Source organism: Poecile atricapillus, chromosome 20 (assembly GCF_030490865.1).
Source record: "Poecile atricapillus isolate bPoeAtr1 chromosome 20, bPoeAtr1.hap1, whole genome shotgun sequence".
Classification (NCBI taxonomy): Eukaryota; Metazoa; Chordata; class Aves; order Passeriformes; family Paridae; genus Poecile; species Poecile atricapillus.
This window is the reverse complement of record NC_081268.1, coordinates 6,260,556-6,279,502: the sequence shown is the minus strand read 5'-3', so window position 1 is coordinate 6,279,502 and position 18,947 is coordinate 6,260,556. Positions and strand designations below refer to the sequence as shown.

At 44.0% G+C, this 18,947-nt stretch overlaps 1 protein-coding gene and 2 long non-coding RNA genes across 5 annotated transcripts; 2 read left to right on the top strand and 1 right to left on the bottom strand.

The window, feature by feature from the left end:
• The first annotated feature begins 1 nt into the window (after position 1).
• LOC131586597 (uncharacterized) lies at positions 2–8,406 on the top strand. 3 transcript variants are annotated; one of them, XR_009279184.1, is made up of 5 exons: positions 2–543; positions 2,065–3,877; positions 5,896–6,092; positions 7,737–7,978; positions 8,194–8,404. It is a non-coding gene; the product is annotated as an uncharacterized LOC131586597 (long non-coding RNA). The 3 variants fall into 3 exon arrangements; XR_009279182.1 differs by having other exon boundaries at positions 7,737–8,406; XR_009279183.1 differs by lacking the exons at positions 5,896–6,092; positions 7,737–7,978; positions 8,194–8,404 and adding an exon at positions 4,573–4,658.
• A 1,012-nt stretch (positions 8,407–9,418) lies between these two features.
• On the bottom strand, positions 9,419–10,789 carry LOC131586596 (uncharacterized). Its single transcript, XR_009279181.1, has 4 exons — positions 10,342–10,789; positions 10,035–10,100; positions 9,767–9,958; positions 9,419–9,638 (listed from the first exon to the last, which is right to left on the bottom strand). It is a non-coding gene; the product is annotated as an uncharacterized LOC131586596 (long non-coding RNA).
• An 882-nt stretch (positions 10,790–11,671) lies between these two features.
• Positions 11,672–18,947, top strand: SET (SET nuclear proto-oncogene). Its single transcript, XM_058853602.1, has 8 exons — positions 11,672–12,043; positions 13,206–13,263; positions 14,244–14,386; positions 14,980–15,083; positions 15,274–15,387; positions 16,685–16,855; positions 16,952–17,098; positions 17,988–18,947. Exons 1-8 carry the CDS (start codon positions 11,971–11,973, stop codon positions 18,009–18,011), a joined length of 834 nt encoding a protein of 277 aa, XP_058709585.1. The 5' UTR covers positions 11,672–11,970; the 3' UTR covers positions 18,012–18,947.

Genomic DNA, 18,947 nt, shown 5'->3' with positions numbered 1-18,947 from the left:
CGCGGCCATGTTGGGGAAGGGCGTGGAGCGGCGGTGCTGGGCGGGCGGCGGCTCCGTGCGGGAGAGGGGTGCGGCCTATCCCGGCACTTTCACTGGAGCCATAGGGCCGGCGGAGGCTTCTTCTTCCCCTTCGGGCGCTCCCGCCGTAGCTGCGCTGGGGCCCGGCTGGTCCCGCCGCGCCGCTGGGGGCACGAATGGCAGCGCGGGCGAAGGGCGCGGGGCTGCCAGGAGTTAAGATGGCGGCGGGGAGGGGGCGACAAAGCAGAGCGCGGGGGAGCGGGAGGGCTGGGCCGCCTTGTGAGGGAAGCTCTAGTTGGCTATGACCGTGTGTTTGCCCAGAAATGGGGCCGGCTCAATGTACACCTAGTGCCCGGGGTGTGCTCTGCCTGGTTGCTTTGCTCTCTAGTGGCTTTGAGGGGGGAATTACCGCTGCACGCCCGCGGGGCCGGTACCGGGGTGACAGCCCCTGCACCTGGATAACCTGTGCTGTTCCTGTCCGCAGGGACACTGAATGCAGCTTCTCTAAGTGATTATTCCTAACAGGTATGACTCTGCTTGGAGATTTTTTCTAACTAACTCAGTGGAACAACTTGATGATGAATGCACAGGCTAAATTTAGTGCTGGCATAAGCAGGCACAGATGCACCAACTTCAGTGGAGTTATTCCGGCTGTTGCTGGGAAGGAGTCTGGCCTGTGTGTAGACGTCAAACTTGCAGGATAGAGTAGGAGCTCAGCAGAGTGGTCGTAGTGCTTTCACCTCTTGAGCACTTGCAAGTTCATTTATATCACAGCCGAGTGCAATAGTTCTTCTGAGGAATTTTAAGTACTACACAATGAATAGTGAATTAAGAATCCCTAAATGCCTGGTAAAGAACTCATATAGCCATTTTACAGACAGTGAAACTGGAACAGAAAGAGGTTCAGTGGCACCCCCCTCAAAAGCAAAAAGTCTCAATGGAACTAAATCCTCTGGAATTTCAAATCCTGGCTGGGTACCTGCTGTGATTTCTCCCCTGGCTGGTGTGGCCCATCACAATAACCCATAGAGGAGCCAAGAAAATAAAAGCATAAACACTCTTGAGCTGGACTGATGGCCCTTTTAGCCCTGTCATCTCTCTCTGATTAGCACAGGAGTTAATCTGAATTTCCAAAGTTCAAGCTTGGCATCTCCAGCAGCAGCTGGTTCATGTGGAAGCACAAACAGTGGCAGTCAGAGACTGCCTGAATGTAACTCTGAGCAATTTCCCAGTCCACTTCTCCTGCAGGCAGGCTCCTTGCTCTGGGCCAATGCATGGGGCAGCTTTTCATGTGTTGAAAAACTGATACTAAATATTTGAACCCAATAGCACAGTGGTTTTCTTAAGAGGGCCTTAATATTTAAGATTCATCCTCTATAAATAGATCATCTTCAGTCATCATTAAATTATCTTTAATTGGTATGATTACAACTGCCAAGGCATATTACTCTTTAGTAGAGGAGTAAATATAATGAGTGTGAATTAATATACGGGCTGCATCATCATAAAAATGCTAAGCACAAACTGCAATTTAAAAAACTTAAAACTGCAATTTGAAAACTTTTTGTCAGGGGGAACTTAAGGAGAAAAGTTTGTGGGTTTTTAAGATGGCAAAGAGATAAGAAAACTGGAATTTAAGTATGCGAAACAGACTGAAATAAATAAATTTTTTTAGCCAGTAGTATGCAAAGTTGCTGCAAATGTTGAACATGTTCCCTGTATTGTGGTGCATGTCTGGGCTTTTTCTTCCCTGAGGATGAGAAAGGAGCAAACAGCTCCAGACAAGGACTGTTCTAAGTAACTGCACTTTGATCCTTTAGTCCAATTTCTCTGATTTGCTGGGGTTTCAATATATCAAAGGTATTTCAAGAAATCTTACATTGTTTTTAAGGTTTTTTTTATTTTTTTTTCCTGGCCTGGCAGTATCAGATATATGGATGTTTTTGTCTTCTTATCATCAGAAATAAGACAAAATCGGCGATGAGTGGGGGAGGGCTGTTATTTGCCTGAGGCTACCCAGTCTCTCTAAAGTGGCTGCTTTTACAGGGCTCATCTGTGCTTTTGCCTCCCTGTTTCAGAAGACAAAGTGTAGGAAGTTTTCACTTTCACATAATGGAGTAAATCAGCATCAGAAAACAAGAGAAGATTGAGGTGAAGAGAAAACAAAAACAAAAGCGAGGAGGAAAGCATCAGAAAAAAGAGTGAGCTGTAACAAGAAGCTGCACGCCAGCGTGTGATCGCTGTGACCTGAGCGAAAGAAATGCTCGGAGCTGCATCTCAGTAAAAATTCCCCCACTAGTGGGTGCAGTCGCTGCCCTCGATTTGCGATAAATGCAGCTATTCAGTTCCGTTGAGGCTCCAGAGAGGCGAAACAGCAGATTGTACCCGAAAATGGAGAGACATAACTGAGCCTTCTCCTTTTACGCCTTCCCCTCCATTCCTTTCACCCCAAACAGATGCATGTAAAGAAGAATAAAACAACATGCACCAATCAATCCGGCCATGAGAAAGAGTTCTTGGGCTTAGTCTGGCAGGGAGTGGCTTGTCAGGGGATCGAAGGTATTGCCTTGGGCGATTGATGACTGTTCAGAGGAACAGAACTTTACAGATGTTCTCGTTTATTCAAAGCAAACCACAGCCAACAAACAAAACTCTTCAACCAACAGAAAGGGTTTGTTTCAAAAAATTGTCACTGCAGAACCTACTTGTTTCTCCAGCTTCTACAACCAGCAAGACCTAATTCCGTTCCCGAATTGTTCCAGTCCTACGTGTGCGCTGCTGAACAGCCCGAGCTGACAGATGTGGTCTGGCTGAGGCCTGGGCACTGAACTCTTTATTGCCTTTGCATTAACCAAAGGATGTAATCTGGAGTTTGAAGTGGCTTTATGCTGATATTTTGTGCTTGTTATTTGAGTACAGACAATATCTGATCAGTTACTCACATGTTTCTTTTTTGTTAGAAATTTGTTATTTTAAAATTCACCAAACCTTGAGGGAAGTGAGGTCCCCACAACTGTCAGTGTTGAGCCCATGCCCATGTACCCCACCAGGTGCTCAATAGCTTGATGAGGGTTCAGGTCCTCGTATGGACTCTGTGTGTTACCCCAAGCTGTGTGAATCCCCCACCTATTTCTTTTCCATTGCCATCTGTAATGGACTCATGCATTTTCTCTAATTTGTGACCTCCTTTTCCCTGTCCTCCCCTCTCAAATGTCCCTGCAAATGTTGTGCCCTTTTTGCTTTGAAAACCTATTTTTCTATCTTAGCAGAAGATGTCAGCTTGCTTCTGAAGTCCTGTTACACCAAAAGACATGATACATTATCAAAATAATCCATCTCCATTAAAATCATGATCTACTATGCTTTGCAGAATTAGTCAGGGGTTTGTTATAAATACGGCTGCAGTTTCTTGCCCTGTACAGGTATTGTTCATCCCCTATTCATTCCTTCACGATTAATAATAAGACAAAGATTTTAGTCAAGTGTAACCAGACCAGGAAGGAGCAGGGGGGAAGCTCTGTGGCAGGTGGCAGCAAGTTACCGCCACAGGGGCACAAAGGCACTGCCGGCAGGGTTGGAATGGCAAGCAGAGCTGGCACGGGGCCGAGTGCCATGGATTGTCCAAAGAGGCATCTGTGTAAGGCTCAGGATCCTGAATCCTGGCTGCCATGGTGTTCTGAACTCACTGGCAGCTGGGAGTCTCTGCCTTGGGCAGGGGATTGCTGCTGTCAACAAGGTGACTGGCAGTGTCTCTCTCCTTTTGGTTTCCGCAGCCTCTAGTTCCTGCTGAGTTCGTAGCAGCACGTCCAGCATCTCATCTCAGAAATAAAACTACAATCTGCTGTGCCACTCCTCAAAGGTACCTGACCCTTTGCAGTGCTGACAGCATGAAAGAAAACAGAGATCCCTTAAATTAATCCCATATTCAGTAACCATGCATGACTAAAAATTAGTTATCTGTTCTGTATATCACTTCATCAACTCGTATTATGTCTGTAGTATCTCAAACAGTTGTTGGAATTTTAACTGCTATGTTCAAAGGCAGTAGCTATATTAGAAAGCAATGTGGACAGATATTAATCCTTTAAACAGAACTGGGTCTCCTTGGCAAAAGTGTGGTTTCAAAAAATGACATTCAGAAATAAATTGTTACATTCTACTTGGTACCATCAGATTTGTGCTTGTGTAAAGCAAGCAAGCAGAATTCGCAGGATAGTTCTGGGTCGCTCTTCAGAAATGTCTGTATTTATTTAATTTCAAGCATGTCACTTTAATTTCTAAAACATTTCTATGAACACTGAATGTTCAATAAATACATCTTAGTTTTGCTGGGGTATGGATATAGAATTTAAGAGTGGAAAACAAAATAATGTTCCTACCCTGTTAACTAATGCAGCAGAAAAGACACATTTGCAAGGACTGCTTTTACTGATATAAATTTATCTCCATTTAGAGAGTTTGCATATTGCCAGGTTAGCTAGACCAGCAAAAGCACTTACTGTGAAAGCCAGTTCTTAAATGGCAAATATCTCATTTGATTTTTTTTCATCCCAGGTATAACAGAGATTACAAAGAACCCTGGAACGTATTCTACAAGCACAGAGAGATAACTTTACAAACTTATGCACTGCAGAAAGATTATCACCTTCTCAAAAGCACATGGAAGATGAAGGGAAGCAGAGTATCTTGTATAGACAAATTGGATATGTCAGTGTGAGTGTTCTAACTGCTCGCAGAAAATGCCAAGTGATTTGTAATGATCACTTTCTTTTTATCGCCTCCCTTTATCTTGTAGCAGAGTGACAGTCTGGTACTGAGAAATAACAGAATGAAACACCCATACAGCCCGTTTCTGTAACTTCTTTCTTCAGTATATACGTAGGGTTCCCAACACTGATCCCAGTCCAGCTTGAAAAGAAAAGGAAAGGGAAAACATGACAAAACAAGACTTAAGCAGCATGAATGTGGCTCTCTCTGGAGAAGTGTAAAAGACAATTGCACCAATTACATGCTGGTTTTGGAACTCCATGTAGCCTAAGCCTATTGAAATATATATTTGTGAGCGGGAGTGGAGGGGAACGAGGATGCTCTGGAATGAGGCCTGGAGCTGGAATGCTGTCGTAAAGGCAGCAGTAGGAGGGCGAGCTATAAACTGGCTGCAATCCTCAAATTTAAAAAAAGGTCCGGAAACATTTAAATGCCAAATTATGTGACACCTTTCATTCCTGTTTTTTCTTTTGTTCTTAGTTTTCCATTTAATTGGCTGAAACTTTTCCTATTTATGCCACCAACTGTGTAAGCTGGGCTGACTAAAGGCATTTTTATTTTTCTTTACTCTAGCCTGACAAACTGCTTATACAACAGCTTACACCTTTAATAACACCAATAAAACTGCATCAGAACTTAAAAACCCTCCAGATTTCTTAGCATCAAGGCCTAAGAGAACTTGCTGCAGTGCTGGCATGTGACAGGAGGCAATTTATAAGGAATTAACTCTGACAGTCACTTTATACAGCTGATTTTCAAAGATCTAGGCACTAAAGATGTGTTAATGAGGGTACTGAGGCTTCATAATTAATTATATTAGCATCTCTTTGTTAGTCTCTACAACAGTAGTGGCTGGTTGACATTTCAATGGGAGTCTGGTGGTATTCTTTGTGATTATTATCCAGGAGTACAGTTATACCTTAACTCCCAGAGGGAAACGTTGCATGTAAATGCTGCTGTGAATTGCAGGGGCCCTTGGAGCTCAGTAAAAGCCCTTGAAGGAGACCCCGCTGGAAACTGAATGGATGTCAGTAAAATTTCTCTAGTCTGGAGTCTCTCTTCAGATATGGACTCTCCTCCCCCTTCCTCTCCCTCCCCCCTTCCTTCCAGTAAGCTGGTCCTTCTCACAAGGCTTAAGAACAGCAAAATCCAGCCCTTGCTGAATGTCGAGTTCCAGACCCCTAAAGGAAGGAATACTGACCCGAACGAAGCAGTGAACAAAATAAACCTGAAAATAAAGAATATTTTCATAGGCTGGAATTTTCAGTGCAATAAAACCAGAGCTGCCAGAAGGAGTCCCAGAAGTGGTGAGTCAGATAATAGATGTACGGCTGTGGTGGGAGGGAAATGGTCTCTACTTTGTTTTACACCACTCCACCCCCCCTTTACAAAGGCAGATGAAATTATTTTCCAGTCGTACCGCTGCAAAAACAAACATGGAGTTTAAAGGTTATTTCCTTTGTGTGTTTCTGAGAGACATTCGTTTTGACTCCAAAGGGGAAAGGAAGCTGTTTTGTCAATGACCTCAATTTATACTCTGAAAGTTTTTACAGTATCACCTGAGGTGGCAGAGCTGCTCTTTTGTTTACTGATATTTTCCACTTGTTTGTGTTAATTTTAAAAAACTTACAAAAACAAACTGCTGTTTTTTCACACCAGTTGTATTTAGAACCTTGTCATGGTTGGGCTCAGTTAAGGGCACCGTTTGACAAACACCTCTGCTAAGTGAAACTCGTGCAATGTGTTCCTCACTCTTTCATTCCTGTCTTCATGGGACTCTCTTACATTGTTCCTGCATCTGCACCAGGGAACCAGAACAGAGTACTAGCCTGAGTTTAAAAAAAAGGGGTTGTGGGGACTATTTCTAATTGGAATCAGATTCAGATTCAATTTAACACACACACACACAAAAAAAAAAAATCACTGGCACAATGCAGGAACAGTGTAAAGGGGAAGACGGGAGGAATGTGTGGTGGGGAATGCGTAAATAGGAACTTTTACCAAAAAACAGTTTGTCAAACTATGTCCTGAAAGACTTCACATTCTTCCAAGCCAGAGCCACTCTTTGTTGTTTGTGCAGGTAGAAACTCGAATGCAGGGATTACAGTTGCAGGACTCTCAGAGCTATTGTAATACCAAAAAATTATAACTGTTCCTACAGACTGACACAATTAACCAAATTCCACTCACAGATCATTGTTGGCAACTTGTGCAGCATTTTATGTAGCTGAAGTTGGAGACCAGTTCTATTCCTGAGTTCCATCTCTGGCTCTAATGAGCAATAACTCTGAATAACTCTGGCATTCAGTTGACCTACCAGTAAAAGAATTACTTTCCTCACATTTAAATATATTTTTAAAATGAGCTTTGACATTCTCAGATGAAAAGAATAATGTGCACAACGTATTATTATAGCAAAAACTGTGTATGACAGATTCCTACATGTTTTCCTGTCTTTTGTCTCACCTTTCCTGTCACCATACTCCTACACGGGACTCAATACACACTGTAAATTTTTGAGTAATGCCAACTTCAGACTAATGAATTGTAATTAATGTACCCATTCTTTGCTGAGCAATGTTGTGTATGTTTATTTTTATCTGATACTTTTTGGATAGAGACAGAGGTTACTCCCCCTGAGAGTTCAAATATCAGTAGTGCTCTACTTAACCAGGGAAGTTTTTAATGATTCCCACAAAGACTGCTGCCACTTGGTAACAAGACAATGGATGAAATACACAGAGTGTAAAATTTTTGCCTCCAGTGCTATTCCCAAGGGACCGAATCTAGAAGTGATAGTCAGCTTTGCCTAGGATTCAGCAAGTTTTCCTGGTGTAGGACTGAGGAGATGATAAATAAGAGTTTTAAGAATTGGCCAGAGTTAAAATCCTGGAAAGCAAACATTTATAAATTGACTGTAGAAATTTTGTTTCTCTTTGTTTCACTATGAGTGGTGAAGATGGAGAGGATCTTCTGTATTATCTCCTAGCAGAAGCACAAGGTACAGTTTTATCTAGTCCTCAACATGTCTGAAAAGCTTATGCATTTTGTTCAAAAGTGTCTAAGGTTTTGTTGACTTTCAATTTAATATTTTAAAGAATAATCTGAATGCCTCTTTGCCTCTAGTATCTGGGAACAAGCACAGGCGTTATGTGACCATACATCTCTTCATGGATTACAAGCAGGTGCTTTGGTAAGTTAAAGATGTTGGTGTAGAATAAAATAAAAGTCAGGTTTAGCAATAATGTCATAATGGAAATTTCATAAAAAATAAAAACAAAAACTAATACAAATAGGATGACTGGATTTATTCAGTGACATATTGTTAGTCACTGCCTGTTGTCTGTGCTACTGAACTGCTGTCCTGCTTCAAGGCAATTACCAGCCCTGAAATATTTTCATCTGAAGGTTTAAACTGCAACAACTGTGAGGACTGTGAGGACATGTGGAAGATTCTTCTGTCATTATCTCACCCTTCAGTTCTAACATGAATGCTTGACTGGGAAGGTCTGTGACTAGTGGAGATGAATAAACAGTTGGAGCTGGTATTTGACTGGTTAATGTGTGTGCCAAACTGTGTGTGTAGTGCCGAGGAGGCTCAGCAGCTCCTGGGGGCTGTCAGACTGATCACACACAGCAAACCAGCCCTGTGTCTCTGCCTGTGGCTCCCAGCAAGCCCTGATGTGCCAGTCAGGCTTTGCTATCAAGTACAAGCTTGTGTATTCTTGAAATGTGCCTTCAACTCACAGGTGTACTCAGTAACTTGAAAGCTTTCATATACTCTAAAAATTTATCTTGCACTTTAAGGTGGAATCTTTGTTCCCACTACAGAGCCCAAGCCTGCAAGTTCCTTGTGGAAAACCAGGCTCTCAGCATAGATGCACTATTGTTAAGTAGTTGGTTGCATTTCAGTGATGGTAAAATGATCCTTGTTTTATATTTCGCTACTATAATTTACAATTCTTTGGGATGGAAGGCTGTGAAACCATGAGTTGCTATTAATTACACTGACTTACTTGCATGATCATATACATATATATATATATGCCCATTTTGCCTTGCAGAAATACTTAGGGGAAGATGTATTCTTTTTTTCACACATCACTGCATTATATTTAAGAGGATTTTAGCACATTTTCTGATTTCATCTGCCAGATTGGGGGTTCAAGTTTAAAACTTACAGCTGACTTGACATTCCAGAAAATAAGCATGATTACCAATTATGTCTCTGTCTTGTAGTAACATATCTAACCAAGGAAAGAAACACTGGAGATCTGAACTTTAAATTCAAGGAGCAAATATGAGATTTCCTTTACAAAGAAAGAAAATTGACTCAGTTTAGTCAATTCTTGAAGAAAATTTGCATTTAAACCCTCAGCAGTTATTCAAGGACTAAAACTGCCTTAGAGGTTAGTTACAGGTCAAGAAAACATTAGAAAGATTTGAAGGGAGGTAACTGAATATTAATTAATAAACTCTCTACATTTTTGGGGGTTCTTTTGTTACTGTCTCAGGGATATTAAACTAATTTATTTTAATATTTACATATTGTATTATTTTAAATATTTATATATAATCAATATACCATTTTATGTTGATAATAGTTTTATGGTAGTCAAAACAGATATTGGATTTTTGAATTTATTTTTAAAGTACAGCAGTTAAAATTCATGATTACTTAGTTTTAGATACATCAGTGTATCACCATAATTGTGTACATCAGGAATACCTGGTAATTTATAGACTAAACAAGGGGTTCTAGTAGGGAACTGACAGGTGCCACTTGTTCCTGCTTGAAACTAGCTTTCAAACTTGCCATCTTTACTTCAAATTGTAGACCTTCAAAGACTAATCTAGAGAAAGACAATATAGTAAATTACAGGTGAGAAAAGAGGAAAAAAAACTAAGCAGATACAACTGCATAATCAAGACACCCAAATGAAACAGAAGGAAGAAAACCAAGCTCCACACATGAATTTACCTTGTCTGAACTGGAAGATTATCCATATTAATCAATCTTGGGAGATGCAGACAGAATAAGGAAAGAGTCGTCTCGCTATGATGGGCTTCAGGAGGGCCTTGAGACATCCCCCTCCTTGGGAAGGATTTCATAATCTTGCAGTCATAAAGTTGTGGTGCTTTACTTACCTTTTATGCCCAGTGGTTACAATTGCTGTAGGTGAAACCAGAGAAGTAAGGGATGGCAGCTCCTCTCTCCTGCTGTTTGCACAGGGAAGCACAATACAAACCTTGCTCATGTGGCAGCCCTTGTGGGTGGCAGTGGAAGCGAGGACATAGCTGGTGGGAAGTGACAGCTGGTGGGAATACAAAAGGAAAAAACAATGGGGATTTGGAAGCAACAGGTGGAAGCAGGATTCAGAAAAGTATAGCCAAGATTTCTGAAGAGGCAGGAACTAATCCAGGCCTCATTGAGTAGGTCCAGTAGAAGAGCAACTTGAAGAGGCAAAACAGGAATTGAGCAGGAAGGCTATGCTAATGTTGTATCATTGGGGAAGCAAACACAGACAGCAAATTCCTACTTCATCAAAACCATACTTGTTTCTTAACCTGATCTGTATCCTGACACTCCGCTGTGAATGAGGTGCTGCTGCTTTTGCTAGAAGAGAGTGACTCGGCTATTCCTTTAAGAGCAAACGCGGGCGAGTTGTAGCTGTGGAGCTGCACTGAGCTCTTCCATGACAGGTGGACAGGAAAGGGACAAAAAGGGTTATTTAAAGTCTGCCTGCTCTCAGTGCAGTGGCAGGTGTGCTGGCAGGCAGCTCTGTGACCTTCTGGAGTCGAGCTCTCCAGTAACTGAGCTGGATGTGACTGACAGGGCCCTCAACACAGCATGTCCCAAGTTATTTATATGGGTTTGTTTAGTCTCGAGGAGCCTCAGGAGGCACCTCATTGCTCTCCACAACCACCTGAAAGGAGGTGAGGGCCGGTCTCTTCAGCCTTGCCTGCGGTGAGAGGACAAGAGGAATTGGCCTTAAGCTGAGAGATTCTGGTAAGATACTTGAGAGAGATTTTTCCCTGCTAAGGTGGCCATGCATTGGAACAGGTGGAGTCACCATCCCTGGAGGTGTTCAAGAGGTGTCTGGATCTGGCACTGGGTGATGTGCTTTGATGGTTTGGGGGCTTACAGTGGCAGTACTGGGTGAGCATTGGACATGATATTCTTAAAGGTCTCTTCCAACCTTGGTTATTCCATAATTGCTTTGTGCCATGTCCCAGGTAAGGCAGGTAGCACAGGGAGACGTGGATGCCAAATCCCCAGAGCACTGCAGGCTGGAAACGCGACCTCTTTCCCGGCAGGGAAGCGCTGAGCCTAGTCCCAGGGGAACGCCTCAGGCAGCGGCACCGGAGCCTTCTGAGAACCGTTTGGGGATCGGGGGTCCCGAAATCCATCCCTGCCCCTCGATGTCACCCGGTCGGGAGAGATGACGAGCCCCATCCCGGCCGCACCGAGGGTCGCTGTCCCCACGGCCGTGAGGGGACGGGGCGATCGGGGGCGGGACTCTCGGGGCCTCGCGCGCGCCGCCATAGCGAGGCCGCGCGGGCACGTGCAGCCCGCGCATGCGCGGCCCCTTCTCCTACACACCCCGCGCGCGCCCCCGCCCTCCCGCGCGCGCCGTCCTCTGTGTCTCCGCGCCGCGGCCACGCCCCCCTAGCGCTCTCCGACCAATGAGCGCCCTGCTTGGGGCGTTCAGGGGGCGCGGCCTCTGCGCGGCTGCGCACGCGGGGCCTCCCCGGCGTGTGTGTGTGTGCGGAGCGCAGTGCGCCTGCGCATCGCACCGCCCGCGGCACAGCGCGCCCGGGGCGGGGGGCTCGGTGCGCACGCGCGGTGCGGCCGTCGTGGCCCGGCCGGGCGGGGGGGGCCGCGCATGCGCGCCGCGTGCCCGCCCCTCGCCAGCAGCAGAGGAGGAGGCGGCGGTGGCGGCTCTGGGCGAGGGAGCGCGAGGGGAGTGAGAGGCGCCGTTGCCGCCCCGGTATCCGGCAGGACCGCGCGGAGGAGGCGGGAGCGCCGCGGCGGCGGAAGGACCTGAGTGGCGGCGGCAGCGGCAGCAGCAGCAGCAATAGCAGCAGCAGGAGCAGGAGGAGTCAGTGCCCGGCCCCCCCCCCCGCGCAGCCCCATTGCAGCCCCCCCCTCCCTCCCGCCCTCCGCGCTCCGCAGCCACCAACATGTCGGCGCCGGCGGCCAAAGTCAGTAAGAAGGAGCTGAACTCCAACCACGATGGGGCCGACGAGACCTCAGGTGAGGCCGCGCCGGGGGCGGGACGGGAATGGCGGCAGCCGGCGCGGCCTCCGCCTCGCGCCGACCGCCATTTTCCCCCGCCGCACGGGCCGCGGCCGCGCCGGGGGCGGGCGGAGCGCGGGCCCGGCCGGGCGGATGTGCAGGCCCGGCGGCGGCGGGAGGAGGCCATGTTAGCGCCCTTTTGTCTGCGCTGCCGGCCCGGCTTCCCTCCCCGCGGGGCCGGGCGGGGGGCGCTGCGGCTCGGCGGAGCAGCGGGACCCCCCCGCCGCCCCTCCCGGAGCAGCATCCGCGGAGCCTCATTGTGCTCCGCCGCCGCCGCCATGATGCGCCGCCGCCTCCCGCGCCGGCCGCGGCCGCGTGGTGCTGCCGGGCCGCGCGGGGATGGAGCGGCGGAGACACGCGGTGCTGGGGCCGCCCGCGCCGGCCCCACGTGCGATCTCGGCTTTTAAAGGTCGGGGTTGGCCCCGGCTGCAGCGCCTTCCCCACGTGCGTCCCCTGCGCTCGTGAGGGGTGAGGCAGAGCTGTCCCCCAGCGCGACCGGGCCGTGCGGGACGCGCACCGGGCGCTGCTCCGCTCCAGCCGCTTCCCGCTGCCGCTCATTCATCTCCCGCGCGGTGGGTAAACAGCGCTCCGTAACCCAGGCCTCCGCCAAACTTGGTCCAGGGGAAGTGCCCATTAGAAAATATCTGCCAAACGGCGGCTTTCGCGTCTCTTTCATATATATTTGTCCTTTCGGACGTTCTTTAAGGTTTTTGGAAGGTGGCATGTGCCTAGATAGGCTATTTCTATTGATATTCCAGTACTCTGTAAATTACTTTATGTTTCTTCAAATGTGTTGGTTGTAGCAAATGTGGCTTATTACTTTTTAATTAAATTATTATTGACTTATAATTTAAGTTGGCTTGTAAAACAGTGTAGTGGGATGTGAGCTGCGGTTTCTAGGGGTAAACTCACTTCAAGGGCTATTTTGTCAAACTTTGCTGCACTTTAGCTGCAGCACACCCTGTAAAACTGGTGTTTTTCTATTAAATGTCAGAAGACTTAAAAGGCCTCAAAACTTGGGAACTTCTGCAGTAGATCACTAGAGAATAAAGAGAAGCCCCAGGTGATTTGTCAGGCTTGTGAATGAAGGGATATTGACACGTTTTCGTTTGTTTTTCAGAAAAAGAGCAACAGGAAGCAATTGAACACATTGATGAAGTACAGAATGAAATAGACAGGTAAACATTATCTAACTTTTAAAATCTTTTAGCAGAAACTGACAAAAGTGAAAGTGTTTAGTAAAGTGAAAACGCAGTAGTACTCATTGTCTTTGATCTCTGCCAAGATATACCTGTGTTCTGACTTGATTAGAGACATTAAAATAACAAAGAAGTGTCCTGGTTTCTTGGTTAACTGTCTATAATTAAAGAGGTAGAACTTGAGTTTAAAATTTTAAATTAATTGTGGTATTTTTGATAATAGAAATGTATTTCGCGCTGACTTCTCAAGTTAACGTGTAAGCTATTTGGCTAAAGTATTTCCCTGTTAGCAAGAAGAACCAAACACTTGGCTGAAAAACCAGCTTTTATTATACATTTTTATTATAATATTCATGTGCTTGTGCAATAACACACACAGAAAACGTCTCTGAGATGTTAATTTTGTATGCCAGAGCTCTTGGGGCTGTGGGTTCTGTGTCAGCCCCTCCCTGCATGTTCTCTCCATGCCCAGTGCTCTACAAGGATTGCAGGTGACTGTTGGAACTGTGAACATGTGAAGCTGTTGCAGTATCAGGGCTTTGCCTTTTACAATAACAGTTCATTTTAAGTCTTCAGATTTTACTTGCACAGAGTGCAGAATTGCTTTGCTGTAGCTGCCTAAAAGTTACAGGAAGCAGGTGATAGGGCTGTGTTACCCATCTGCAGGTTTTATGCAGACAAAATGTTTGAGAGGTAAAACACTGCTTTGCTGTGCATAAAAGGCTACCTCTGCAGAATGTTAAAGGTGTTCAGAGGGCTCCATTCAAACCAGTGAGATTGCTTCTGGCAGAGTGGTTTTTTAACAATTGTTACAGCTCTGAGCTTCTGGGGTTTTTGGGACACTTCATCTGCAGAATATGGCAGACTTATCAAACTCTTTCAGCTTTTAGTTAACTGCTCTGATGTGTCCTTAAATCCCAGTTCTCTCCATGTGGTTAACATGGCTCTTTCTGTTACAGACTGAATGAACAAGCCAGTGAGGAAATTTTGAAAGTAGAACAGAAATACAACAAACTCCGCCAACCATTCTTCCAGAAGAGGTCAGAATTGATCGCCAAAATCCCGAATTTCTGGGTAACAACATTTGTCAACCACCCACAAGGTACGTTCTAGCAGCCCTTTTTTTTTCCCCCTGTAAATTCAGTGTTTGCTTGCTTGTTATGTGAGTGTCTTAAAGATCTGAGGGTCTTGTGGAGTTGTTACTAAGCATATAAAACACTTTCTTCCTGTCCTAGATTGCATTTTTAAAGCTTTTTCTTTCTTGCACTTGTTGACCAAAGGAACATCTTTTTTACTAATCATAAATCTTCTTTCTGCATTTTAAATTGTGAGTTTCCTACTGTATTCAGTTCATGGGAAACTTAAAGTGTAAAAAACAACAGAAAAGAATTTTAGATTGTTTGGCTGTGTTCTACCTGGAAGTGGGCTCCTTGGGACTCTTGACAATGAACTTCCTAGAAAATAAGTTCGTAGACTGGTTAGATTGGGCAAACTACTACATGCATGAAAATCTGTTTTAGAGGGAAGGGTGTGTATGTGTGGGTAGGCTGTTGGCTGGTAACTTGAAAAGAAAAAGCCATGAGAAGTTGGCTTGGACAGATGTGTTGGTTTTTAGATCTCCCTGGCTATCAGTTTCCTGTGTTTTGCCTGCCTGTTTCATGGCTTTTTAATGTGGGATTCCTCCTTCTCTCTCAGTATCTGCACTCCTGGGAGAAGAAGATGAGGAAGCACTTCATTATTTGACCAGAGTTGAGGTGACAGAATTTGAAGACATCAAATCAGGTTACAGAATAGATTTTGTAAGTACTTTAAATAAGCCAGTCACTTGTGATTTTATTGTCTTTTTTTTTTTTTTTTTTTTTAATGTAATTGCATGTTGGGTTGTAGTTTATAACTGAAATCTCTGCAGTTACCTGTTTAGTACCAGGTTTGACTTGATATGTATTTTTCCATTCTTTGGGTTCTAACTCTTTGCTTTCCACTCTGCAGTATTTTGATGAGAATCCCTACTTTGAAAATAAAGTTCTCTCCAAAGAGTTTCACCTCAATGAAAGTGGAGACCCATCTTCAAAATCGACTGAGATCAAATGGAAATCTGGAAAGGTATGTATTGCATTGGGGAGAACACAAGTGTGACTAAGTGAAAACATTACCAAGTGCATTAGCTTGTCTCTTCCTTAGCCAGGATCTAGACTGTGTTGTGTTGTTTACTTAAAATAACTATTAAATGAAGAATTCCAAGGACAACAGGTTTAAGGGGATCAGATAGCAGTGTGTGATCTTGTTTTATATTTTCCACTATTTCCTGAACTTCCTTTCCAGATGCCACATCTTTTGTAGAATCGGCATCCACAATAATCTGGGCATATCTGTCACACAGGCAGTGTTCAAACATCATTAATTTACTGCAGTTCATTTCTGTAGAAGTACTTCAGTGTTATCTTGAAGATTTTGAACTGAGTTTGTAAATGTAGAGCTGAGGCTTGCAGTTAAATTGCCACTTGTTTTGTCACTCTCAGACCAGTGAGAAAACTTAATGTTTTTTGTATTGAGTACTACTTTTTTTTATTGAGAACTTTTGTACCAGAAATTTAATTCCTGTACAGAAAAATCGAGTGATCTTTGCAATGCACCACAAAATCTGTGTGAATTCTGCTATTGTTCTTCCTTAAACAGTCTAAACCTATAAATGTTGTCATTCTGTCAGGAGAAAAAAAATAACATTAGAAGTGTGGTGTAACAATATGGTCAAAGAAATAATTTATTTAATTTCAGACTTAACAAAAAGATTGTTGCATACTTACTACACTTCTTTTCTAGGGTAAGGTGATAGATACAGACCTTATATGTGTTCTTGTGACCATGTGTTTTACCAGTTTGTGTGGGGTATTTTTGCACTTACTACTAAAGACTTCAGAGTGGGAAATCGTAGGCAAAAAGGCCTAGATAGGTTTTTATCTCCAAATGAGTACAGAGCTTAGAGATCTGGAGACTTTCTTAAATTTGGTATATGTAGTAGTTGCTGCAATTACAACTACTCTTGAGTGGCATTTAGGCATTGTGAGGCCTTGTAAGTTCAGTGTGTCATTAAACACTTGTCATACTTGTGTTTCCCTGAGATAGGGAAATGTAAATCTAATGTGAGAGTCTGTGAGTTTTCAGTGTTCCAGTGGAGGTTGTTGAAAGAAACAAGCAGGTTTACTGTTCTCTCATGTTCATGAGAAATGCAGTATCTTCTGTCAGTTGTTTGAGTTTCAGATGTGTTTTACAGACTTACCCTGGAATAGGGAGGGGAAGGTGACTTCTTAAGGTTGTTTAGACAAGTACATTTCCAGGTGGTGCTTATAGGGGGAAAAAATGCCATAGACAACTTAAGGGAACTTCTTAACTTTCTTTTCAGGACCTGACAAAACGTTCAAGCCAGACACAGAACAAAGCCAGTAGGAAGAGGCAGCATGAAGAGCCAGAAAGCTTCTTCACCTGGTTCACTGACCACTCTGATGCAGGAGCTGACGAACTGGGAGAAGTCATCAAGGATGACATCTGGCCAAATCCCCTACAGTACTACTTGGTAGGTAGAGCCCTGAGCCAGGCATCTGCACCCACAGCAGCTCTGTGAAAGAGTGAGTCTGATCACTGTAGTTGATGTTGTAAATGTGTCTTTAAGGTTCCTGATATGGATGATGAAGAAGGGGAGGGAGAGGAGGATGATGATGATGATGAAGAGGAGGAAGGATTAGAGGATATTGATGAAGAAGGAGATGAAGATGAGGGGGAGGAAGATGAAGATGATGATGAGGGAGAGGAAGGAGAGGTGAGTAATCTTGCCATTCATGCCATTCATGTGGTGTTTGAGAGGGATCTTGTAAGAATACCAAGCCATTGTGACAAAGGTGAACCGGTTCTTTTCTGCACCCCAGGGTGTGAGAACTGTGACTGCATTGACTTGAGCAGTTTCAGGTAGTAATAAGTATGTTTGTGTGTATGAGAGACAGTGGAAATACCTGGTTTCAGTAAATTTGTAAGGGAAGTGCTCTAGGAGAACTAGTACATTTTTGTGGCAAAATTCTTACTTCATTACTGAGCATTCTAGCAATGCTTTACATATAAATGGCTTTTGTGATGTACCCAGTCATCCTTTACACTTGTTGGTTTATTTCTGCTTATGGCCAGCCTAGGTTAGACTTTGTTAGGTTCAGGAATTAGAAATCTGCTTTGGTAGTAAGTGGGATTCCAGGCTCAGCATCCAGGGTGTTGGGAACTTAGTTCAGAATGTCTTTGTTTCTCGGATCTGGGCGTGGTGTGTCTGACTTCCAGCAGCACAAAGTAGGAGCAGTGAGAGGAGGGCTGCTCTGGTTTATAACCTGGAACTTGGCATGTAAAAGGTGAAGCATTTTGGAGTTTTAAATGAGGGGGGAAAGATGACCCCTTCGCTTTCCACATGTTAAAGTCATGTCAGTGCTTGTAGTGACTCTAAGTCACAGTTTCTCAAACGTCTGATGTGTTTTCCTTGGACACCCATGTAGTGGGTGAATTCTGTGTGGTCAGTAGCTGGGCACCCAGGGCAAGTGTTACCATCCTCTAGTGAGGGAAGAGATGATCATACAGCACCATTAGTAGCCCTGTAAAAAGTTCTGGTCACTGCATTTGCTATCTGAAGTTCAGTGATTAGATTTATTTAATTGTTGCTTATCTTTCAACAGGAGGATGAAGGAGAAGATGACTAATTGAACACTGATGGATTCCAAACCCCCTTTTTACCTTCTTAATTTTTCTCCAGTCCCTGGGAGCAAGTTGCTGTCTTTTTTTTCTTGTGCTCAGTCGCCTTGTTCTCTTGAGGTCTCTTTTTCTCTCCTCTACACCATGGTTCACAATTTATTTTGGGAAAATACCTTGAGCAGAATACAGTGGAAAAGAATCTACCAGTTTCTGTTTCAAGTTCATTTTTATCCCTTTCTGTCTCAAAACAAAAACTGTTTATAAATTCAACACACCATGTTCTGTGGGAAAAAAGAAAACCTTCTGCTCCCTTCACTCTGCTGGAAGCTGAAGAGTGCTAGGCCCCTGTGTAGTAGTGCATAGAATCTAGCTTTTTTCCTTCTTTCTCTGTATATTGGGCTCAGAGATTACACTGTGTCTCTATGTGAATATGGACAGTTAGCATTTACCAACATGTATCTGTCTACTTTCTCTTGTTTAAAAAAAAAGAAAAAAAACAACAAAAAAATAAAAATAAAAATGGGGTTATAGAAGGTCAGCTGGGGTGGGTTTCAGATGTTTGGGTGGGTTAAGTGGGCATTTTGACAACATGGCTTCTTCTCCTTTGGCATGTTTAATTGTGATGTTTAACAAACATCCTTGCAGTTTAAGATGACACTTTTAAAATAAAATCTTCTCCTAATGATGACTTTGAGCCCTGCCACTTGATGGAGAATCAGCAGAACCTGTAGGATCTTATTTGGAATTGACATTCTCTATTGTAATTTTGTTCTTGTTTATTTTTAAATTCTTTTTTTTGTTTGGTTTTTTTTTGGTGGTTTTTTTCTTTTCTTTTTTTTGTTTTTTTTTTTTTTGTTTCACTGGAAAGGAAAGAAAGATGCTCAGTTTTAAACGTTAAAGTGTACAAGTTGCTTTGTTACAATAAAACTAAATGTGTACACAAA

What these genes read in the sequence shown, in the direction of transcription:
- SET (XM_058853602.1), top strand. Translation starts at nt 11,971, where the DNA reads ATGTCGGCGCCGGCGGCCAAAGTCAGTAAGAAGGAGCTGAACTCCAAC. An exon ending in GTACAGAATGAAATAGACAG is followed by an intron (nt 13,264 to 14,243) that starts GTAAACATTATC and finishes TTTCTGTTACAG; the next exon opens with ACTGAATGAACAAGCCAGTG. An exon ending in ATTTGTCAACCACCCACAAG is followed by an intron (nt 14,387 to 14,979) that starts GTACGTTCTAGC and finishes CTTCTCTCTCAG; the next exon opens with TATCTGCACTCCTGGGAGAA.